The following is a 25,640-nucleotide window of genomic DNA, read 5'->3' as shown; positions in this document are numbered from 1 at the left end:
TACTAGGAAAAGCTAGAGTTTAAATGTTCTTCACCTAAACTGTATTAATAGTAACATTGGATACTTAATCCCAGATTAGATGAACAAAAAGTATTTATTAAGGACAATTTTACAGCACTCTCAGCTACTTTTTTCTCTTCAGGTAGCAAGATTCCCACTAGGCAGTATAGTTAATGTCAGAGATTATAGGAGTTTCAGCCTTAAAAATGAGCTGCATATGAGATTGTTGTCAAATGCTATACATATTATTTTTTTTCAAACAGCCCATTGGTTATTGAAATAGTTTCCTTCTGCTTTTCCCTTAAAAAATAGAATCTATTTTCCTTCAAGAGCGATATGGAAGTATGCAAAAATCCACTTGCATGATACTGATTCTAGCCTTTCAGAAATAAAATATTCTCTCTCTCCTAATGTAATTGTAAGTGCCTTTGAGATACTAAATATTTATCATTTTTGCATACTGTCTCAATTACTAAGATTTAGGCTGATTCACAGCAATCAACTGATCCAACAAAATTCTAAAAATTGAAATGCATGAAATAAGCAATTATCACCCAAAAACCATACTATGGGTCCAGGGCTGTTAGAATAGATTAGTTTTCAGGGCTTTTTCAAACCATCTCACTTTTATGTCACTATACATGGCTTACAATATAATAAAAAAAGTACAAAAAATAAAAAACATAGCATCAAGGCATTATCCAACCGATCATCCAGACTGCATTTATTGTTTAGCAACAATAAAAAAGAAAAACTTGTAATATCATTTCTCTCTCTCCCTCTATCCCTTCCCCCACCCCCGAAAGTTGATATTATTTCAACACAAAGTGGGATTTTAAAAAAAACTGATTAGAAACTACCAGGTCTGTGGGATTCTTTTGGAAATGAAAATGTAGTAAGTGGTGTTTTCTCTGCACCGGACCAAGAAACAGAAATGATTGCAAAACTCATATTTAATCCTGTATATTATGGTTCATTATTGTTAGTATTTATTAAAGAATGCTGTGTAGCTTAGAAGCTGTCAGCAACAATAATAGCACATGTTGTTTGTGGCAGAAGCTATCCCCGGCTGTTATTTACACACACGCACACACACCTATTTTTATTCCACTTTCCCTGGGTCCTTGGGAAAGGAATGCAATCTTTCCCCATCACAGTCTTTAATAATCAGGACTTTGCACTGGTGCAAGATTTAAACACAAGTTTTGCGAAGTGTCTCTCCTCCCCCCACCCAGGAAAAAAACAGGATTCAGAAATGTGAACCAGGAAACCCAGAGTTGCCAACACCCCCTTTAGAAGAAGACAACAAATAGAAACATGTCACTCATAGAAACAAACACAAACCTAGTACAAAACCCCTGTTCAACCCAACCCACTCTGATGCAGCCCCACTGGTGCTAAGCAATCTACTTCATGGACTCTGCCTAGAAGAGTCTATGCAGACACATAGAAAAGTAGCATCATCAAATGTCCCTAACAAAGTATCACCATCAAATGGTTCTGTGATAGAAAAATACCCCAAGGGTCCCTAGGGTAAAAAAAGGCAAGTGTAGGTGATAGGAGATTCAATTCTCAAGGGAACAGAACCAGCTGTCTGTAGACCAGTCAGTCAATCCAGAGAGGTATGTTGTCTCCCTGGAGCAAAAATCAAAGATGTGGCTGAGAACCTAACCAAAATAATAAAACCCACAGATTACTACCCTTTTCTACTACTAAATGGAGGGATGAATGACACAAAAAAGGACTTGAAAACAATATTAAATGATTATGAGCAACTAGGCAAGAAAGTTAAGAACAGAAGAAAGTTAAGGTGCTGGTTACCACCTTTAAAGCGCTCCATGGCTTAGGACCTGGTTACTTATGGGACCAACTACTGCCAGTTTGCCTCCCACCGACCCGTGCGCTCTCACAGAGAGGGACTCCTCAGGGTACCGTCAGCCAAGCAATGTCGGCTGGCGGCCCCCAGGGGAAGGGCCTTCTCTGTGGGGGCTCCCACCCTCTGGAACGAACTTACCCCAGGACTTCGTCAACTTCCTGACCTTCAGACCTTCCGCCGTGAGCTGAAGACGTATCTATTTTTCCACGCAGGACTGGCATAGAATTTTTAGATTTTTATTATTGGGTTTTAAATTTTAATTGGGTTTTATCGTTTTTAAATGTATTTTAAATTGGGCCATATTGAACAAGTTTTTTTAATTATTGATTTTATTTGTATTGTATTTACTCATTGTTGTTTTTACTTGGCTGTGAACCGCCCTGAGTCCTTCAGGAGAAGGGCGGTATAAAAATTAAATAATAATAATAATAATAATAATAATAATAATAATAATAATAATAATAATAGTAGTAGTAGTAGTAGTAGTTGTTGTTGTTTTGTTGTTGTTGTTGTTATTGTTATTGTTGTTGTTATTGTTATTGTTATTATTATTATTATTATTATTTAGAATGAATAGAATAGAATAGAATAGAATAGAATAGAATAGAATAGAATAGAATAGAATAGAATAGAATAGAATTTTTTATTGGCCAAGTGTGATTGGACACACAATGAATTTGTCTTGGTGCATATGCTCTCAGTGTACATAAAAGAAAACCTTCATCAAGGTACAACATTTACAACACAATTGATGGTCAATATATCAATATAAATCATAAGGATTGCCAGCAACAAGTTATAGTCATATAGTCATAAATGGAAAGAGATTGGTGATGGGAACTATGAGAAGATTAATAGTAGTGCAGATTCAGTAAATAGTTTGACAGTGTTTGTTTAGCAGAGTGATGGCCTTCGGGAAAAAACTGTTCTTGTGTCTAGTTGTTCTGGTGTGCAGTGCTCTATAGCGTCGTTTTGAGGGTAGGAATTGAAACAGTTTATGTCCTGGATGTGAGGGATCTGTAAATATTTTCACGGCCCTCTTCTTGATTCGTGCAGTATACAGGTCCTCAATGGAAGGCAAGTTGGTAGCAATTATTTTTTCTGCAGTTCTAATTATCCTCTGAAGTCTGTGTTTTTCTTGTTGGGTTGCAGAACCGAACCAGACAGTTATAGAGGTGCAAATGACAGACTCAATAATTCCTCTGTAGAATTGGATCAGCAGCTCCTTGGGCAGTTTGAGCTTACTGAGTTGGCGCAGAAAGAACATTCTTTGTTGTCCTTTTCTGATGATGTTTTTGATGTTAGTTGTCCATTTTAGATCTTGCGATATGATAGAACCTAGAAATTTGAAGGTTTCTACTGTTGATACTGTGTTGTCTAGTATTGTGAGAGGTGGAAGTATGGAAAGGTTTCTCCTAAAGTCTACCACCATTTCTACGGTTTTGAGTGTGTTCCGTTCCAGATTGTTTTGGTTGTACCACAACCAAAACAATCGTTTCGTTCGACCCCTCGTCTATATGGGGATTCATCATTGTCTCGAATGAGACCAATCACTGTTGTGTCATCTGCGAACTTCAGTAGCTTAACAGATGGATCATTGGAGATGCAGTCATTGGTATACAGAGAGAAGTGGGGAGAGCACACAGCCTTGGGGGGGCCCTGTGCTAATTGTACAGGTATTTGATGTGATCTTGCTTAGCTTCACCTGCTGCTTCCTGTTTGTTAGGAAGCTTGTGATCCACTTACAAGTCTGTTCTGGTACCTGTAGCTGGTTTAGCTTAGTTAGAAGAATGTCTGGAATGATGGTATTGAATGCTGAACTAAAGTCTACAAAAAGGACCCTTGCATAGGTCTTTGGAGACTCAAGATGCTGTAGGATGTAGTGCAGATGCACAAGTAGTTTTTTCATCTGTACTGCCAACAAAAGGACAACATCCGGTAAGAGAACAAAATATTCTAAAAGTGAACCAGAGGTGGGATTCAACCAATTCGTGCCTATTCGCTACAACCGGTAGTTAACTTTCTAAGCAGTTCGGAGATTGGTTGTTGGAAGAAAACTCCTTTTGTTTTTTGTTTTTTCATTTTACAGGGCTAATCCTGTAAGGAAGGCATTCTGGTGTTTTTTTTAGTCTAATCTTTATTGCCCTGCTTACAGAAACTACCACTCAGTTACCCTTATTACATCATAACAGCTAAATGTTCTTGGCAGTACACCCAGACTTACTGACTCCGGAGGTTTTTCACACATACCCTTTGCTGGTACTTTGCTGAGGCTTGACTTTCTTTAAAGGGGAAGGGTTGTTTTAAGCTTTTTACACTGCTGTTGGGAGGAAATACTCCCCTGTTGGAGTTCTTCCAGCCGGGATGCAACGATCAGTGCTTTGAAGAAATAATTTAATAAGGAAGCAGAGCTGTTGGAAAGAAGCTTTTAATGACAAGGAACCAAGCTGAGTGACATTCAGCAAGGCTTCTTGGCTAGCTAACGTTGTGGTCCGTCAGCAGCTTGCGGAGCTGGCAACAGAGTCAGACAGCAATGAGGCTGAGGTGGGGCCAGGGCTATAGAATAGAATAGAATAGAATAGAATAGAATAGAATAGAATAGAATAGAATAGAATAGAATAGAATAGAATAGAATAGAATTTTTATTGGCCAAGTGTGATTGGACACACAAGGAATTTGTCTTGGTGCATATGCTCTCAGTGTACATAAAAGAAAAGATACGTTCATCAAGGTACAACATTTACAACACAATTGATGATCAATATATCAATATAAATCATAAGGATTGCCAGCAACAAGTTATAGTCATACAGTCATAAGTGGAAAGAGATTGGCGATGGGAACTATGAAACGATTAATAGTACAGCAGATTCAGTAAATAGTCTGACAGTGTTGAGGGAATTATTTGTTTAGCAGAGTGATGGCCTTCGGGAAAAAACTGTTCTTGTGTCTAGTTGTTCTGGTGTGCAGTGCAGTGAGGGGAGTGAGTGCAGTGCAGTGCAGGGGAGTGAGGTGCAGACTCCAGAAACCTCCAGAGCCTGATAGTAGTGAGGCAGAGGAACAGGAGGAGCCTGGTCCTAATGCACGCATGAGAAGAGCTGCCAGAAGGCAAGAGCAGTTCAAGCAAAGAGGACGACTCGGGAGTAGGGCCAAAAGATGATTGGCCCCTCCCATAAGGCTTAAAGCAGACCAGCAATGGCGTTTGGCTTTGCCGGAAAACAATCGTTTCGTTCGACCCCTCGTCTATATGGGGATTCATCATTGTCTCGAATGAGACCAATCACTGTTGTGTCATCTGCGAACTTCAGTAGCTTAACAGATGGATCATTGGAGATGCAGTCATTGGTATACAGAGAGAAGTGGGGAGAGCACACAGCCTTGGGGGCCCTGTGCTAATTGTACAGGTATTTGATGTGATCTTGCTTAGCTTCACCTGCTGCTTCCTGTTTGTTAGGAAGCTTGTGATCCACTTACAAGTCTGTTCTGGTACCTGTAGCTGGTTTAGCTTAGTTAGAAGAATGTCTGGAATGATGGTATTGAATGCTGAACTAAAGTCTACAAAAAGGACCCTTGCATAGGTCTTTGGAGACTCAAGATGCTGTAGGATGTAGTGCAGATGCACAAGTAGTTTTTTCATCTGTACTGCCAACAAAAGGACAACATCCGGTAAGAGAACAAAATATTCTAAAAGTGAACCAGAGGTGGGATTCAACCAATTCGTGCCTATTCGCTACAACCGGTAGTTAACTTTCTAAGCAGTTCGGAGATTGGTTGTTGGAAGAAAACTCCTTTTGTTTTTTGTTTTTTCATTTTACAGGGCTAATCCTGTAAGGAAGGCATTCTGGTGTTTTTTTTAGTCTAATCTTTATTGCCCTGCTTACAGAAACTACCACTCAGTTACCCTTATTACATCATAACAGCTAAATGTTCTTGGCAGTACACCCAGACTTACTGACTCCGGAGGTTTTTCACACATACCCTTTGCTGGTACTTTGCTGAGGCTTGACTTTCTTTAAAGGGGAAGGGTTGTTTTAAGCTTTTTACACTGCTGTTGGGAGGAAATACTCCCCTGTTGGAGTTCTTCCAGCCGGGATGCAACGATCAGTGCTTTGAAGAAATAATTTAATAAGGAAGCAGAGCTGTTGGAAAGAAGCTTTTAATGACAAGGAACCAAGCTGAGTGACATTCAGCAAGGCTTCTTGGCTAGCTAACGTTGTGGTCCGTCAGCAGCTTGCGGAGCTGGCAACAGAGTCAGACAGCAATGAGGCTGAGGTGGGGCCAGGGCTATAGAATAGAATAGAATAGAATAGAATAGAATAGAATAGAATAGAATAGAATAGAATAGAATAGAATAGAATAGAATAGAATTTTTATTGGCCAAGTGTGATTGGACACACAAGGAATTTGTCTTGGTGCATATGCTCTCAGTGTACATAAAAGAAAAGATACGTTCATCAAGGTACAACATTTACAACACAATTGATGATCAATATATCAATATAAATCATAAGGATTGCCAGCAACAAGTTATAGTCATACAGTCATAAGTGGAAAGAGATTGGCGATGGGAACTATGAAACGATTAATAGTACAGCAGATTCAGTAAATAGTCTGACAGTGTTGAGGGAATTATTTGTTTAGCAGAGTGATGGCCTTCGGGAAAAAACTGTTCTTGTGTCTAGTTGTTCTGGTGTGCAGTGCAGTGAGGGGAGTGAGTGCAGTGCAGTGCAGGGGAGTGAGGTGCAGACTCCAGAAACCTCCAGAGCCTGATAGTAGTGAGGCAGAGGAACAGGAGGAGCCTGGTCCTAATGCACGCATGAGAAGAGCTGCCAGAAGGCAAGAGCAGTTCAAGCAAAGAGGACGACTCGGGAGTAGGGCCAAAAGATGATTGGCCCCTCCCATAAGGCTTAAAGCAGACCAGCAATGGCGTTTGGCTTTGCCGGAAAACAATGTTGGTACTTCATCTTCTTGCATTTATTTTTGTATCAGTGACTTCTGAACGTTTGCCAAGAAAGGCCTTTGGCAGTTTGCCTAATTGGACCAAGGTTTGTGATAGGACTGAGGAGTTTGTGTTGGGAGGAATTTGCTTTAGTTTAGTTGAACTACACTGGGAATGAAGTAATTCTCAGTTGTTCGAATAAAGTATGTTTGTTTTTTCACTGACTTGAGTTTTCTAGTAACTACTTGGGCCTGGATCACAACAGTTAGAAAGATTGACATTCAAACGTGAGTTTACATACCCTTTCTGATCAGTTTTGGTCTAAAACTGATTTTTGGTGAAATTTAATTCTGCGCTTGGTGATGTTTAATCCTGTTTTTATTGATGGGATAATTTTCCCTATTCAGATTTGTTTGGAAGGAAAAAGGTTCCTGAAAAAGAAGCAGGATTCAGAAATCTGGCTAGTTCCTATGTCTATTTGTTCTGGTAATAGGTTTAACAAGCAACAGGTACTGTGTTTGCTCCTTTGCTACATTCTAGCACTAATTGCTTTCTTTATTGTTAGGCTGGGGGTAGGCAAACTGTGGCTCCAGAGCCTTCTGCTGTAGCTCCGTCGGGTGATCCCACCACTGGCTGGCCCCACCCCTCACCCTCCTCTCCCAGTCACTCTTGCCTGGCCTGAGAAGGTAAGGGTGACGGCGAGGGATGGAGAAGTGTCTGGAGCTGATTCTCTAGTGCCTCACTCTTGCTGGAATTTCTTCCAGCCCTTGTTGGTAACAGACATGCCTCGGTCACTTGGGGAGATGTACAACCTGCTCTCCACCCCGGACACTGGTCCAACCCAGCCGTGACCAATGTTGGCCTCGCTAACATGAAGGCTGGCAGGGTGGGAATGGGATCCAGGAGGATGGGATGACAGAAAGAGGGACAGGCTCGCAGGGCCCAGCCGTGTCTTTAAAACATGCATGGGGGACTTTCACTGCCTGGAGGACACTTTTCAATGAAAGCTGTGGGGGGGACCCCCAGCCTCTGTGGCGGGGCTGGGAAGGTGTGCACAAGCAGGGAGACCCTCCTCAAGCAAATGCCCGCCCTGCGCATGCCTTTGCTGCACTTTGGTCAAGCCCGGACACTCGCTCAAGGGCCTCCCAAATTATGTGCACTCTCCTGGCCTCGCCACAGCTGGCCAGGGGGTCACGAGAAGGAGGGGGAAGAGGAGGGGGGTCGGCGGAGCCTTAGTGCAGGAGTGAAGCAGCCCTGTACTTGCCTTTGCGCAAGTACACTCAAGGCAGCCCTCGCCCCCCCCCCACTTCGGGCTGGAGCTCTCGCCCACCACGCTCGGCTGAAGAGCTGCGGGGGATGTGGGGGACACAGCAAGGTGATGGCCGGAGCCTTAGTGAAGGAGTGAAGCAGCTCTCTACTTGCCTTCATGCATGTCTCCCCCACATTTGCACTCGAGACAACCCTTGCCTCCATCCGCACAAGGAGGGAGGGGAGAGATGAGAGAGAAAAGGAAATTCTCCCCTTCTCTCTTTCACATGCGTGTGCACACACATACAAGCAGGATACCCTCCTGGGCTGGGATCATGGTGGCAGCAACGGTGGTGACTCCTCCTCCTGCTGCTCCACTGCATGCTCTTCCTTCCCTGCAATTGGCGGCAGTGGAAGCTGCTCCTCTCTTGCTGAGTTGACACGAAGGGGACCATGGCTGGTGGTGAGCTGCCCATGAATGACACGGAATTGCAAAAAGTAGCCTGTCGTTGGCCATGTAGAAAAAAACCCAGGGGCACTAGGCCAAGAAAGGGAAATGAGAAAATGATGGAGGAAGAGAATGAGAGAGAGGAAAGAAAAAAACAAATGAGAGGGAAAGAGAGGGGGAGAGGGACAAAGAAATGAAAGAGAGCTGGAGGGAGAGAATGAGAGATAAGGAAAAGAGAGGGAAACAAATGAGAGAGAGAAGGAAGAGAAAGAAAGGAAAAAGAAAAAAACAAATGAAAGGGAGACAAATGAGATAGAGAAAAGGGGAGAAAAAGAAAGAGAGAGAGAAATGGGAAAATAATGGAGGGAGAGAATGAGAAAGAGGAAAAAGAGAGAAACAAATGAGAAAGAGAGAAGGGGAGAGGGGACAAATGAGAGAGCTGGAGGTAGAGAACGAGAGAGGAAAATAAATGAGAGAAAGGGAAAAGAAAAGAAAGAAAAAGAAAGAATGAAAGAAAAAGAATGGAAGAGAGAGAGAGAGAGAGAGAGAGAGAGAGAAAGAAAGAAAGAAAGAAAGAAAGAAAGAGGGGAGGAAAAAGAAATAAAATCAGAGGAAGGCTTCCAGTGGTGACATCGTACCATGGCGGTTCAGGACAGAAGTCTGTTCTCTGTGCCGGATTGCTAGCGATCAGGGGCCGTGAGAGGCAAAATTTTGTCTTGGAGGGACAAACAATAGAAGGAGGAAATCTCAGAGGCAGCGAGGAAAGGTGTGGTTTCCAGCTGCGCTAGGAAGAGAACCTCCAACCCGATGTGGAAGAAGCCTGCCTTAATGGCAGACCTGGAGGTGTGACATGCCGGTCAAAGAAAAGGGAAGCAAGGAGAGAAGACAGTATAGCAGGCATAACGCAAGCAATGGATTTAGCCAAGCTTGGAAGACCGGGGAAGAAGCAACCAGAGGAGCAATTAAAGATACTGAGTGAGTCTCCAATAGAGAAAGACTATTCTGAACAATTGGCGGCATTCTGACATCGGGACCAGTAGAGTGAGCAGAAGAGAACAGTAAACAGTTAAAAAGCGAAAGGAGGGAGCTTTACTCCTTGAGATAAATAAGGAACTGCAAATAAGGAACGGTAATTCGAAATTCAGAAACTTGTGCTCCAACAGAGAAACAAAAAGCTTACAATCGAGAAGGAAAGATAGTGAGAGTGATTGCACAGACAAAGAGAAACTGACATTGTAAGACGGAAGCTGATGCAACAGTGAAAATAACGAGATTAAAAATATTCAAACATTCACATACCCCCCCCTTCCTTCCTTTTCTTTTCTTTTCCTCTTTTCAATTTTTATAGCTTAACATTTTCCCACTTTATACGTTTATAATATTATTTAGTAGTCTTAGAGCTGGCTATAGATTATAAATTTAGTTTTTAGAAATATATATATTTAACCACTCTGACAAAAATTTATCTATTTAAGAAACTTAGTTAATAAACAATATAGAGTTGTGGTGATAGCTATATAAATACTTAATCACATTTTTTTGTACCCAGTAATAACTGTATGTATTGTCTTTATTAACTTTATCAACTAGATTTATTAATAACTTGATTTTCTCTATTAGATTAATGAATATTTATTGTATTTAGTCTATCTATTGTATTTATTGTACCTAATATCCAATATTTAACATTTATTATTTTTATTATTTTTACTATTTTTATAATCAACTAATACTACTTATTGACACATAACAGTAAAGTTGATATTGATTTATAGAGATAGAACTATATTGATTAAAAGGGAATTAGTTTAATTCACCTGAAAGTATAATATGTATATAAATACAAATTAGATTAATAAAATAGGATGGTAATTTGGGAGAATATATATAAAATCCTAGGTGAACAGCATAAAATTATATGAGAAATGACCATTACCACAACCCTGAAAATTGGAAAGAAGGCCACACCATTAGTCCCAATACTGACTGCTTCTGCATCAAACCAAAGATTAATTGAAGGAATGTTAACCACTGAAAAATCGAACACCACTCCAAATATGCAGGCAATGCAAGGTACCCTGATGACAATACAAGAAATGATGGTAAAACTCCAGGAAAATATGACACAAAATCATGGAGAAATTAAATTAGATTTAAAATTAGAAATGGGATAGATGAAGACAGAGTTACACAAATTGGATGACAGAATGGGCGCAATTCAAGAAGCAATCCAGAAACATGAGGAGAGAATAAAAACTATTGAAAATAGAACAGAGCAAACAGAGAAAAATCTAGAAATGGTAGATCGGAAAATGTCGGGGATGAAAAAGGAATTAGGAGAATCTTTGATACATTTGGAGATGGATCAGGCTTCCTGTTCTGTCCTCCCTCGCCTCCATCCAAGTAATGGCTTAATTAGCTGGCACTATCAGCGCTGGCTGATAGGGACGCGGTAGCTCAGGGGCTAGGATGTTGAGCTTGTCGATCGAAAGGTCGGCAGCTCAGCGGTTTGAATCCCTAGTGCTGCCGTGCAACGGGGTGAGCTCCCGTTACTTGTCCCAGCTTCTGCCAACCTAGCAGTTTCGAAAGCATGTAAAAATGCAAGTAGAAAAAATAGGGACCACCTTTGGTGGGAAGGTAACAGTGCTCCGTGCGCCTTTGGCATTGAGTCATGCCGGCCACATGACCATGGAGACGTCTTCGGACAGTGCTGGCTCTTCGGGTTTGAAACAGAGATGAGCACTGCCCCCTAGAGTCGGCAATGATTAGCACGTATGTGCGAGGGGAACATTTACCTTTACCTTTTATCAGCTCTGGCAGCAGAATAGCCACCGTCTGCCAAGAACCTCCATTATCTTCCACGACGGTGGTGAGTCACCCAGGAACAAACATCAGCTCAATCAGTGGATTTGCCTGTTACAAAGAGACACAGCAGCTCTCACTGCCTTTTATATCCTGTGGGGTGTGGCTCCATGACTCAGCACTTCCTAGGCCTGCCCCATCCTTGCTTCTGTTGTTCCCTACTCTCCTGCCTACGAAACCTAGGGTTCAATCAAGCCTGATTGCTGTCAGCTAGGTCTGCAGGCGTGGCCTGGGGGGGGAAGAGTCAGGGGATGGAGGCCTCATTATCTCTTCTACCTGGCCTGTTTCTGGCTCCTGGAGCTGAGCCAGGGAAGCCGGTGCTCCCGAGGTACGTCTTGACGGCCCTTCCCCTTCACTGTCCAAGTCACTTTCTGGCAGCAGGCCCGGCTCCAAGTCACTTTCTGGCAGCAGGGCCAGCTCGGGGGGCGCAGACACAACACTTCCTTTTTTCTGAGGTTCCAAAATGTCATGAAGACAAAAGAAGAGGATCTAGGGATACTGATGGCAGGCTTAATTGCAGATGCATTGCAAAGGGACAAGCAAGAGGTTATAAACTAATTGGACGATGTATACAGGGTCTATATGAGTTATGCTAGACGCCACAAACTCCCTAGAGAAGTTCATATAAGATTCACCCGCAAGAATGTGAGAAATATGATATACAAGATCACAAGAGAGGAACCAATGACGTACAGAGGAAAAGAAATTATTACACTGAAACAAATCCCTAGGAAGGTCCACAACCAACAGAAAGATTATTGTTTTTTAGTGATCCAATTACATAAAAGAAATATACAGTTCCAATGGATTACCCCAGAGGGAATGTTAGTCTCCTGGAACGATAAAAAAATTAAAGTTGATAGTATGGAGAAAGCTCAAGAACTGTATGACCAGCTAGCTGGCTGAGAGGAAGAATATAGTAATACGGAGGAATTGGAATCGGCCAGCCAAGATGAATAGTGGCAGGAGATACAAGAGAAAGACCAAGAGGATAAAAGTAAAGAGGAGAAAGATAATTGAGGAGAAGAGGGAGTAAGAACAAGGATCCAAAGATGGCAACAAGCGACACAAAATTAAGAATGGAAGAGGAACTGAAATTAATATCATTAAATGTGAATGGTTTAAATTCACCATCCAAAAGAAGACATGTATTTTCTAAATTAGTTAAACAACAAGTAGATATTGTGTGCCTCCAGGAGGTGCACATCCAAAAACAAAATGAAAAATATTTACAATATAACAAATCGGGGAAACTTTATTCAACATTGGCAGAAGAAAAAAAAAAAGAGGGGTGGCGGTATACATTAAAAAGGGGATAATAGCTAAACAAATATATATAGATACAAGAGGTAGAATGATGATAATTGAAATAGTAATGGGTCAAAAAATATTTTGCTAGTTGTGATATATGCGCTCAATAAGAATCAAATGGACTTTTATAAAAATGTGTATGATAAGATAATAGAGATGGGGAATGACAGTGTTTGTTTGATTGGTGATTATAATGCAATAGTGGACATTAAAAAGATTATGTAAATAACCAAAAAACAAAAATAAAAAGGAATACCTTACCCAAAGTTGTTTTTTTTTTTTTGAAGAATTAAATCTATTAGACATCTGGAGATTTCATAACCCAGAAGAAACAAAATTTACTTTCTATTCCAACCCCTATAGATCCTGGTGGAGAATATATATGGCCTGGATATATGGAGATTTAGATAAAGATGTTGAAACTGTAGAGATTATGCCAAATACCTGGGCCGATCATAATCCTCTCAAAATAATATGGAAAGGGCAAAAAAGAAAGAAAGATGGACACTGAATCCACAAATTTTAAAACATAAAGAATATATTCCAAAAATTCTAAAAGAATTGGAGTAATTTTTTAGAGACAACAAAAAACACCACACCTCATTACAAAATCTCTGGGACACCATGAAAGCATATTTAAGGGGGATTACAATAGCATACATTGCAAAAAGAAATAAAGATAAGTGGAGAGAACATAACATTTTTTCTGAGGAAATTAAAAAAATTAGAAAATCAACTACAAACAGATCCGGGGGATGAACAAATTAAAAACAAAATGGCCCTAGTCAAGCATAAATTGAATATTTTGGACCAAAAAGAATTGGCAAGAAACATAAAATTTGCAAAACAAAGTTACTTTGAACATGCAAATAAGCCAGGGAGGTGGCTAGTTTAACAATTAAAAAAGGAGAGAGAGAAAAGAATAATACACCAACTACAGGATGAAAATGGAATTGTGGAAAGTAATATGGAGAAGAAAAAAGAAATCACATAAGAATTCTTTGAGAGGCTTTATAGACAGGAAGAGACAGATCAGGGGAAAAGAAGTGATTATTTGAACAAAGCAACTGGGTTTTCATTGAGAGAAGAAGAAAGGGAAATATTGAATAAGGAAATAACATTATTAGAAATTAAAGAAGCAATTCAGAAACAAAAAAGTAATAAGGCCCCAGCACCAGAGGGGTTGCCAGGGGAAATTTATAAACACTCGATAGAATTATTATTATTGGAAGTATGTAATGAAGCCCTGGGGGAAGCAAGTCACCAGAATCATGGAAGGTGGCATATATCACCTTGATCCCCAAAGAAGGCACAGAAAACAAACAAATCAAGAATTATAGACCAATCTCACTTTTAAATTTGGATTACAAAATATTTATGAACATTATGGTGGAACGGATAAAAAAATACTAAATGATAAGATACACACAGATCAAAATGGATTTCTTCCATGAGACAAATTAGAAACAATACCAGAACAGTAATTAATATATTGGAATATTACAAGGCACACCCAGAAAGACAAGTAGCCCTTGTCTTCCTGGATGCACAAAAAGCCTTTGATAATGTAAATTGAAAATTTATGGTTTGAAAAATTAAAGCTATGAAATTCGGAGATAAATCTGAAAAGAGATTGAATCGATCTATTCCATGCAAAAGGCAAGGGTAATAATAAATGGGGACACTACAAATTCATTTAAGATAATGAAAGGAGTTAGGCAGGGCTGTCCTCTGTCACCTCTGCTCTTTATCTTAACCCTTGAGATATTATTACAGAGAATTAGACAGAAAATGGAAATAAAAGGAACCAAAATTAAACAGGAAGAATTTAAAGTGCAGGTATTGCAGATGACATGGTATTTGTTATAGAAGACCCATTGGAATCTGGACCGATACTACTGCAAGAGATAGAGAAGAGCAACAAAGATGATTAGAGGACTGGAGGCTAAAACATATGAAGAACGGTTGCAGGAACTGGGTATGTCTAGTTTAATAAAAAGAAGGACTAGGGGAGACATGATAGCTGTGTTCCAATATCTCAGGGGTTGCCACAAAGAAGAGGGAGTCGGGCTGTTCTCCAAAGCACCTGAGGGTAGAACAAGAAGCAATGGGTGGAAACTGATCAAAGAAAGAAGCAACTTGAAGACGACTTCCGGTGTCCAGGGGCAACGGTCATCTGGAGGCTTCTCCTGCCCCCAGTGCCTGAATCCGGCCGCCGCCGAGGCCCCCAGGGGCCAGGTGTTCCGAAAAGGACACCTGCCGCACGGACGGCTCGCCAGGGGTCTCCCAGCCGACATACAGGACTGGGGGGACCGATGCTGGCGCGTCCTAGGCTCGGCGGGGTTTGGAGGCCACGGGCCACGGCCATTACTTTGGTCGTCGCCTGGGCCGCTGTGCCCGGTGACACCGGGGCTTTGGATTTATAACTGCAGCAGCCTGGTGGTGAACAGGGAACGGAGAAGAATTGAGGAATGGAGAAGGGAAGGGGATATCGGTAAACGCGAGTGGAGTGCTCCGGAGTGCGGGGGGGTTTTTCTCCCCTGCGGCTGGAAGGAGCACGAGTCATTCTGGAGAGAGGAGAACTTAAAATAAGAAGATTACCGGTTTTGTGGAGCTCTGGAGAGAAGAGGTGATGGAGAAATTTAGGAGGGAGGGTTTGAGGCCCCCCCTCCCTCTGGGGAACAGTGGTGGCGTCCAGCTTCCGCCTTCACTATGAGAATTTTGATGACATCACTTCCCTTCGGCTTCCTGGTTGACTAACTGTACTCTGGACTCGTTGCTCCTGTGAGTGCCCCCTGGTGGATCCGGAGGAAATTACAAGGATACTGTGCTTGCCTGAGGATTTTGAATTTTTTTTTAAATGGCAAAAGGTCAGAGACCAACTGCTGGAGAGATGGAGAGAATTCTGGAAAAGTTATCCAATATGGACAAGAAACTGGATGATTTGCAAAGAGGCCAAATGGAAATAAGAGCAGAAATTGTGACTATCCAAAAGGATTTAAAGGATACTCAACAAGTCTCAGCAGAAAACAAGCAGAAAGTGGAAGGTCTGGAGGGTGAGATGCGGGCAGTGCAGAAAAGAGAGGAGACGACAGGCAATGCTGTGCTTGGACTACAGATGGATAAAATGTCTTATTTCCTTAGGTTTCAAAATTTGGAAGAAGTGGACCAAGAAGATTTGAGAGATGTTGTGACTAAATTGTTGGGAGAATTTCTTGGGAGAGGTGTTGATTTCATGAATTGGGATGTGGATCGAGTTTATAGAGTTAATTCACAATATGCACGCACGCATGCAGTTCCCAGAGAGGTTCATGTCAAATTTGTGAGAAGAGAGAGAGATGAAATTCTTAGAAAACATAGGAGTGGGGCACTGACTTATAGGGGCAGGGAGATAGCCATTCTGAGGCAGATTCCCAGACAGGTACGTGAAATGAGAAAGAAATATTACTTTTGTCAAGCAAATTGTACCAGAAGGAGTAGGCTTCAGATGGCTGATGCCAGAGGATTGATGATTTTCCGGGAGGGCATTACGAAAAAATTAGTACAATTGCGGAGGCTACGGCCTACGTGGAGGAACACAAAGCCCTCCTGGAATTAGATGACCCAGGAATTGAAGAAGGGAGGTTATAGACCATGGGGCGGAGGCGGCTGCCGCTGTTGCGGCCCTGGAGTTGGGTCAGGCTGAACCCAGAGTTCTGAGATCCAAAACTAGGAAGTGATAAAGATATTTGGTATTGTGTTGGTTTTCCTTATTCTCTTTTGTATGATATTCTGTTTATTCTTGACCCTTCTTTATTGCGTATGTAAGATTTGTAAACTTAGCTACTTCGTGTCACCTGCTTGCCATATGGCTGTTGTATGTGTTAAAAATTCGAGCAAAATTCTTATCTTGCATAAGAAAAATGAAAATTTACCATACCTGATATGTATTTGTATAAACCTTTTTTGACCAATAAAAACTTTTTGAACAAAAAGAAAGAAGCAACTTAGAACTAAGGAGAAATTTCCTGACAGTTAGAACAATTAATAAGTGGAATGACTTGCCTGCAGAAGTTGTGAATGGTCCAACACTGGAAATTTTTAAGAAAATGTTGGATAACCATCTGACTGAGATGGTGTAGGGTTCCTGCCTAGGCAGGGGGTTGGACTAGAAGGCCTCCAAGGTCCCTTCCAACTCTGTTGTTATGTTATGTTATGTTAAATATAAGGGGGGGGGAGGTGTCGCAGGATTTAAAATTAACAAAGAAAAAACTAAAATATTAGTTAAGAATTTAATGGAAAAACAGAAAGGAGAACTTGAGGAAAGAATGGGACTTCAAATCATAAAAAAAGTGAAATATTTAGGTATTTGGTTAACAGCAAGATGTTCAGCATTAAAAAAGGATAATTATATGAAATTAACACAACAAATAGGGAAAGATTTGAAAAGATAGGGGAAATTACAGTTGTCACTATTAGGGAAAATTGCAGCAATTAAAATGAATATTTTGCCAAAATTGCTTTATTTATTCCAAACGATTCCTATAAAATTAAATAAGAATTTCTTTAAAGAGTTAAAATGATTATGAAGTCCGTATGGGCAGGAAAAAAGGCGAGGATAAAATTAAGTTCACTTCAAGATAGAAGAAGCAGCGGTGGCTTTGGACTCCCTGCGTGGGAAACCTATTACAAAGCAGCAAGTTTGATTTGGGTTAGGGAATGGATTAATTTAAAGAATAGGAGAATTTTAACACTGGAAGGACACAATCTTCAGATGGGTGGCACGCCTTCCTATGGAACACCAGGAATAAGAAACATTCACATTCATATTTTTACAGACATACACTGTGAGATTCACTGATACAGACTTGGGAGGGAATTAGGAAGAAGCATTATCTCAGAATACCAGGCTGGTTATCCACTATGGAGGCAATGATCTACCCCAACACATTAGATATTGGTAAAATGATAAAATACAATGAAATTTTGGACAATGGAGGAAGATTAAAATCTAACCAAGAATTAAAGGAACAGGGAATAATCATAGATTGGTGGCTGTATCTTCAATTGCAATCTAGATACAAAAAAGATTTAGAGGAATTTGGAATTGAACCAAAATTAGCACAATTAGATAAATTATTAACAGGCCCGGAAGAGAAATTATTATCTAAAATATATAATTATTTATTTATTATTTATTTATTTATTAAATGTTGATTTAGAAGAAGAAATTGTAAAGGGATCAATGATAGCATGGGCTAAAAATATTGGGCACAACATTGAGTTAGAAGATTGGGAAAAAAATTGGGAGAAAAACTATACATTAACAAAATCTGCCGCATATAAAGAAAACCAGTATAAAATGTTCTATCGGTGGCATTTAGCCCCAACAAGACTTGCAAAAATGTACCCCAACCTAAAATCTAATTGCTGGAAATGCAAACAAGTACAAGGTACCTACTTCCATGTATGGTGGCTTTGCCTGGAAATCAAAAATTTTTGGTTAAAATACAAAAATGACTAAAAGAAATCACACGCTGTAATTGAATTGAAACCTGAACTGTTTCTTCTGGGGATTATTAAAGGAAATCACCCTAAAAGGATTAAATATTTGATTATTCACATAACCACAGCAGCAAGAATCGTATTCGCACAAGCCTGGAAAATGTCCACTAAAGCAACAGACTGTGCAATAATCCGGAAAATTTTTGAATGTGCAGAAATGGACAAGCTTAGTTTAGAATTAAATAATAAGGAAGACTTGGAATACTATTTAACTTGGGAAAATTGGTATCAATGGATAGAAATTAAAAATAAGGAATGTATAGAATAAAATAAGATACAAAATGTGTTTAAATATGTTGATTAAGTAGGAATAGATGGGAATAGATATACAAAGTTAAAAATTATGTACTGTCAGAATGATGTTGAATTGTATAATTATTATGGATGTATTTTTGTTATAGATGTATTTTAACTTGTATTTTAGGATTTTAAATGTTACTAAAAGTTTTAAAAAAAGAGAAAACAGAAAAACAGAAATGAGAGGGGGGAGAGAGAAAGAGAAAGAGAGAGAGAGAGAGAGGGAGAGAGAGACCCATTTCCCACAGAAAACACAGGAAGCCACAAAACTTGGGTAGGGGTGGCTGAGGGGGTCATGTGATTGGGTGGGAATGACATTGAGTTAGCCATGCCCACCCAGGTTTTGTGGCTCCTGGTGTTTTGTTTTGTTTTTTGTGGGAAACGGGTCCAAATGGCTCTTCAAATGTTGCAGACCCCTGTGTTAGGCTTATCTCAAATGTGAGCTTGCCTGGGGTGTGACCTCTGGCAATGAGCTTGTTTGCTTTTTAAAGGATTTAAACTGTTGTTATTTAATTATTTGTATTGTGTTTGAATTTTTTCCTGGCTCATGGTTTTTTATCTAGGGAGGGGGGGTCTTCCTTCCCTGCTTTAGTGGTTCTGGCACTGTCCTTTTGAGGTGTACTTCCAAGATGCAGGATGCAAGCTTGGCACTGATTTTTTTTACTGCCGTTCTGGGGGGCATGTGATCTTTTATTAAATCTGGATGATTTCCTTCAGATATCTTGTGAGGGAGGTGAGACCAGGTGGTATCTTTAAGTGATGCAAATGGATCTGATTGCTTCAAATGACCTCTCTGCTAAAGGGTTTCACTTTATGAGCAAGAGTTGGCTGCTGATAGTTATGACTGTTTTAATTCTTCAAGGTGCTCTGCCACCCTGCCTGATCTGTAACTCCAGCTTGCAGGTATTTCTAATCTAATGATTGGTATTTAAGGCAGCTTTTTGCAAGCAAAGAAGCTTTTTGTATTTTTGTACAGGTAATCCTTGATTTACAACAGTTCATTTAGTGACCATTCAAAGTTACAATGGCACTGAAAAAAATGGCATGACTATTTTTCACACTTACAACCATTGTAGCACGGTCACAAGAGGCCAGGCAAGGTGAAGTGCCCTTGACGTGAGTGATGTTGAGTTGGCCATGCCCGAGTCACATGACCACCCAGCCACACCTACCCAATTGATCATTAGGGCAGTTGTTAAATTATTTAAATCCCACCACTGAAGTGAACCACCGGCTAAAGGGTTGGTGTTGCCAAAAAAACTTTCGATTCCTATACCATGGTCTGTACTATGTCCATGATGGGTTTTGGCAAGGGATGGGCTCAGAGGTGAGATTCATTTTTTTTACTGACTGAGTGGGCATGGCAAACGTAACCTCATGGAGAGGTGGGGCGGCACCTTGCTGTGAGTGACATCAAGTTGGCCATGCCCACTCAGTCACATGACCGATGCTGCAGAGACAAGGCAATTTCCTACGTAGCTCCCCCCTCCCAGGCTGTCAAAATAAAAGCCCATTAAAGATCGCAACTGCCTACCGAGCCTGCCTGCTGAATGCTGGCAAAAGGAGGCTAGGGGGGAGAAAAGAAAAGGGCCGATGGAAATGCCCCATTTTCTGCCTCCATTGGGCTGTCTGTGCCTCACTGGATTGGGATGGGGGGGAGCAAAAAGCCTACTCAGCTACTCACCAGCAGGATGGTGAAACTCTCTTCCAGCTCGCCAAGCAGCCTGGACTGGAAAATGCATGGCTGGGGTGGAGAAGCGATTCTACTTAACAAGCTCCAAACTGTCCCAGCTGCAAGTCCAGCTCTGGCTGCAGGCATGCGATTGTGAGGGTAGGCTTTTCCAAGGTCAATCATAGAGAGAAATAGAGATGACTGCGCTGGAGTACCGGACTTCCAGCGCTCGTGTGGGGAACCCAGGCTTACAGCAAGAGTTTGGAGCTTGTTAAGAATCAAACAAGCTGGAGTTTGGGGACAGTGGGGGGGGGGCTAGGGATGGGGATGGGGGCTAACACAACTCACAGGCTTACTTACCCCGGCAGGCAGATCAAGGACGCTCACTTGAGCCGCAGGCACCATGTTGGAAAGCAGGCAAAGGCTGTGTGGTCAATGTGAGGAGCACCGTGTTGTATGTGTCAGAGTTCGTTGCAAAAATCAAATCCAGAAGCACACACAGATAAACTGATGCAGCAGGATTCATTAACGTCTTTATATTCACAGTAATACATGAAGTAAGTTTACAATACCAACAGCAGATTCACAGTTTCATTTCAGCTCAGATCAGCAGACAAGTTCATACACATTGGTTTCAGTTTCTCTTTACAGACTCAGAAGCTACAGACATGCCCTGGCTCCAGTCTGTCTCGGCTCCCAATTGGCTGACTTAGTTGCCATGCCTATTCATTGGCTGACCTTATTACCATGTCTTCCCAGTCATGAATATTCTGGCACTTTGCCGGGGAGGTGAGGAGTGACTGGGTGGGGCGAGCAGCAACCGGGCCAGTGAGAGGTAGTATTTGCTGGTTCTCTGAACTACTTAAAATTTCCGCTACCAGGTTTTTTTGTGTTTACATTTATATCCCGCCCTTCTCCGAAGACTCAGGGCGGCTTACAGTGTATAAGGCAATAGTCTCATTCTATTTGTATTTTTTTTTTAACAAAGTCAACTTATTGCCCCCCCAACAATCTGGGTCCTCATTTTACCTACCTTATAAAGGATGGAAGGCTGAGTCAACCTTGGGCCGGGCTTGAACCTGCAGTAATTGCAGGCTACTGTGTTCTAATAACAGGCTTCGTAACAGCCTGAGCTATTCCGGCCCCCGAAACGGTCCAAACCGGCTGAATACTACCTCTGGATGGGCTGCACCTCACAAAGACTGGGAAGAATGTTTTCAGAAAATGACTGGCTCAACTTATCAGGAGGGCTTTAAAGTAAAATCGAAGGGGAAGGATGACCAATCTTTAGGATCTCCAAGACCTAATTCCAAGCAAAACCCCCTAGAAAGCAAGTCAAATAATGAAGTAAGGAGGGGTAGGAAGGAAGTCAAACTCAAACACCAAATAGGAGACATAGGAAGCATACCCAGAATCAGACCTAAAGAACTCAGGTGCCTATATACAAATGTACAAAGTCTGGGGAACACAAAACCTGGGTAGGCGTGGCGGGGGGGGGGTGTCATGTGTCATGTGACTAGGTGGGAGTAAAATTGAGTTGGCCATGTGTACCCAAGTTTTGTGGCTCCCAGTGTTTTGTTTTCTGTGGAAAACAGGTCCAAATGGCTCTTTGAGTGTGTAAGGTTGCAGAGCCCTGCCCTGGATGATAGGCTCAAGATCCAGATAGATCTTGACAGCCTTAAATACTGGACCCTATCTAACAAAATGAAATTCAATGTAGAGAAAAGTCAAGTCTTAGGCAAGAAAAATTGAAAGTACACAGATAAATTGGGTGAATCCAGACTTCATAGCAGTAAGTGTGAGAGGAATCTTGGAGTCTTAGTGGACAACCAGTTAAATATGAGCTAGCAGTGTGTGGCGGCAGCCAAAAAAGCCAATGCAATCCTAATTTGCATTAACAGAGGGATACAATCAAGATCAAGTGAGGTACTAATACCATTCTACAAAGCCTTAGTAAGACCATATCTAGAATACTGCATCCAGTTTTGGTCACCACACTATAAAAAAGATGTTGAGACTCTAGAAAAAAGTGCAGAGGAGAGCAACCAGGATGATTAGGGGACTGGAGACTAAAACATATGAAGAATGGTTACAGGAATTGGGCATGCCTAGTCTAGTGAAGAGAAGGATCAGGGGAGACATGATAGCAGTGTTCCAATATTCAAGCAATAGTCAAGCTATTTTTGAAGGCACCTGAAGGCCAGACAAGGAATAATGGATGGAAACTGATTAAGGAGAGATTCAACCTAGAAATAAGGAGAAATTTACTGACAGAACAATCAACCAATGGAACAGCTTGCCTTCAGAAGTTGTGGGTTTCATCACTGGAGGTTTTCAAGAAGAGATTGGACTGCCATTTGTCAGAAATGGTGTAGGGTATCCTGCTTAGGCAGGGGGTTGGGCTAGATGACTTACAAGGTCCCTTCCAACTCAGGTTAATCTGTTAACCTCCGATGCCAGCTAAGATGATATAACTGGTTGGGTGCAATAAAAAAACCTGTAAACCTAGTGAAGATTTTTAGATTCTTTACTGCTAACTCGCATTGCTTACTGAAGCAAATATTACTATGTTCATATATAATGCTTGGCTAACTAAAATTTGCACAGGTTATCCATGATTCTGGGTTCATACAATACACTGTACATAAATTAGTTAGTAGACGTCATGCTACACTCAGCTAAAACTACAAACTTGGGTTTGTAGTTCAGGATGTAAGGAAAAGCACAGCTATAATAAATGAGTGGACTCCTACAAAATTAGCAGATTGCAGAGGACAGTGATGGTGAACCTTTTAGAGACCAAGTGCCCAAACTGCAACCCAAAACCCACTTATTTATCACAAAGTGCATAAAGTGCCAGCAATTTAACATGAATAATGAGGTTTTACTACCTAAAATAATGATAAACAAGGCAGAGTTCAGTTAATTGTGCTAAGAAAAACACGATAAATGCACTTTTATACCCTTTAGTTTTTTTCTGCTTTTGAAATATTACGTTTAGCAACAATAAAAAAGGAAAACTTTTTTAATATCATTTATCTTTCCCTCCCTCTCTCTTTTCCTCCCCCTCTGTTTCTCTCTCCCTCCTTCCTCTCCATCTCTCTTTTTCCCTCCTCTGTCTTTCTCTATCTTTCTCTTTCTTTCCCTCCCTCCCTCCCTCTCTCTCTGCCTCTCTGATTCTCTCTCTTTCCCCACTCTTCCTCTTTCCCTCCCTTTCTCTTTCTCTTTGTCCCTCTTTCTCTCATCTATCCCTCCATCTATGTATCTATGCTCTTCTGCCCGGTTTCACACATCATGTGAATCCAACCACTTGGGTTATGGAGAGAGAATGGAGGGAGAATGGAGGTTGGCAGGCAAAACCAAGCATTAAAAGAGATCCACACAAAATAAGGCAACTCCAACCCCCCTTGCGCCTCCCTCTCTCCTCTCACAGCAGGGGCCCAGGTGTCCTGAGAACAGCTCCTTCCTCAGAGGCAACCAGCAAGCAAAGAAACATGGTGCTACAGCTGGGCGGCAGTGGGGAGCCCCACCTCTGGCTGGCAAAGTGGAGCAAGTAGGGCATGCACCTCAGAGGTGGTATTCAGCAGGTTCTGACCAGTTCTGGAGAACCAGTAGTAAAAATTTTGAGTAGTTTGGAGAACTGGTAAATGCCACCTCTGACTAGCCCTGCCTCCATCTATTCTCTGCCTCCCGAGTCCATGCCTCTCAGTGTTGAGCCCTCAAAGACTCCTTTGGGGTGACAGGGAGGGGAGGGCAAAGGGTGGGGCCAGCCAGTGGTGGGATTACCCAACAGGGAGTTGCAGCGGAGGGACAAAACAGCCTGCGGCTTGCTGACACCACCCTGTGGCATACTGTGCTGGGGCGACAGTGCACGTGCCCACAGAGAGGTCTCTGTATGTCACTGTGGCACGCATGCCATAGGTTCGTCACCAGGGGCCTAGGATGTTGTTTTTAATAGAAAATGGCAGACTTACCTCTACTTGAATTCTACTTGTTATCTTTACAATCTAATATATGACTTGCATTCACAATTATTAACACATAATTTTAACAAATGTCATCTGAGTTAAATTGAAATATTTCTAAGTATTTGTTAATGCTTCTCTTAACTGGTATAGAAAGTTAGCACCCACCCTTCTCCTAGAAGAATGAAATATTCTAGGAAATATTAAAAAGGCAGAATATTATACCCCCCTGGATGAGAAAAGGAGATACATGCTCTTGGAAAGAAGCCCCCACCTTTGTTAATAGCCCCAGAAAGACTGAGCCATTCTATCTACAAGACAAAAGGCTGGGCCAGCTTCTCTACAAAAAAAAAAAAAAAAAGACCTTCACCCTCAGGACATAATAGGTGGCACCTGGGAATATTACATCACCCAACAAGATTCAACCAAGCCTGGGTCTCAAGACAACCTACAAAGTTACCCCCGCATGGTCCCATTGGAGTCTGACAACCAATCAGAATACATTTCTTTCAGGAACAGGAAGCAACTTCAAAGCCCAAGATAAGGTATAAATCTCTGTCTCTCTCTCTCACCCATGTGCTGGATTGGCCAGGACATCAAACCATGTGGTCCTGTCCACCATTAAACCATCTTTCCAAACAGCCTCCATGTTTCCAGTGTTTTTCTTCCCACTTGGAACTGAGCCCAGATGGGCATTTCTTCCAACACTGGAAAACATTGTTACATGCTCACACGTAGCATAATAACCATTATTTGTTGCAGACATACAGTATTTCAGCTAAGTTCACTACATAATATTAAAACGCATTCCCGCTAAGGATATTGGGTAAATATTGATTTTTCACCTTGAAAGAGCTTCTGAGTGTACCAGGCAGGATGTAAGGTAACAATCATTCTCCTCCTAACTTGGAAAACCAAGTTAATACCAACAATACATATATTATGGAAGATAGATGCGGGCTGGGAAAAGCTCCACTGCTGTTATAAGTATAATGTAATACCAGCCTATCCCAACTCTGCTCGCGAATAGGACAGGAGTAATTGTTTCATAAAGTCCACTTGTTCTTTCACGTGGTGCGACGACTGAAATATCTTTTGGAAACAAGTGCTTCACACACCAATCTGTGCTACATGCCTCCGAAGGGCCGGGACGGCGTTACAAAGAATTTCGAATTTAAGAAGACTCACCCTACTCTATTGTGTTGCACTTCTCTGAAAGAGCACCTTAAAAGCAAAAGGCACCTTGTAGAAAACATTGGCTTCCAGCCGCCGCCGCCATCGGACCCTCGAGAAGAAAATACGGACAAAAAACTACAAATCCCGTGAAGCTTTGGGAAGAGATCACACCTTGAAGAAAAAGCGAAAGCCATTTATGATCTCTGGGCAGAATCTTACGCGGATCCCTCATGAATACTGGGAGTTGTAGTTCCAAGCTGTTCCCATGGTCGTGCTTTATCGGAGTAAGGGCAAACCCCGGA

General features: G+C 41.5%; 1 protein-coding gene across 4 annotated transcripts in view; it reads right to left on the bottom strand.

Moving 5' to 3' along the window:
* The window catches only part of CTPS2 (CTP synthase 2), a 193,691-nt gene extending 168,082 nt beyond the window's left edge, over positions 1-25,609 (bottom strand). For 2 of the 4 annotated variants that reach the window (XM_058186754.1, XM_058186755.1), the window contains exon 1: positions 25,351-25,609. In XM_058186754.1, coding sequence (XP_058042737.1) covers positions 25,351-25,532 — 182 coding nt within the window. In that variant the 5' untranslated portion in view covers positions 25,533-25,609. The other 2 variants (XM_058186756.1, XM_058186757.1) reach the window with 2 other exon arrangements.
* Positions 25,610-25,640: the final 31 nt, after the last annotated feature.

Source organism: Ahaetulla prasina, chromosome 5, assembly GCF_028640845.1.
Source record: "Ahaetulla prasina isolate Xishuangbanna chromosome 5, ASM2864084v1, whole genome shotgun sequence".
Lineage (NCBI taxonomy): Eukaryota > Metazoa > Chordata > Lepidosauria > Squamata > Colubridae > Ahaetulla > Ahaetulla prasina.
This window is presented reverse-complemented; position numbering and strand designations above follow the sequence as displayed.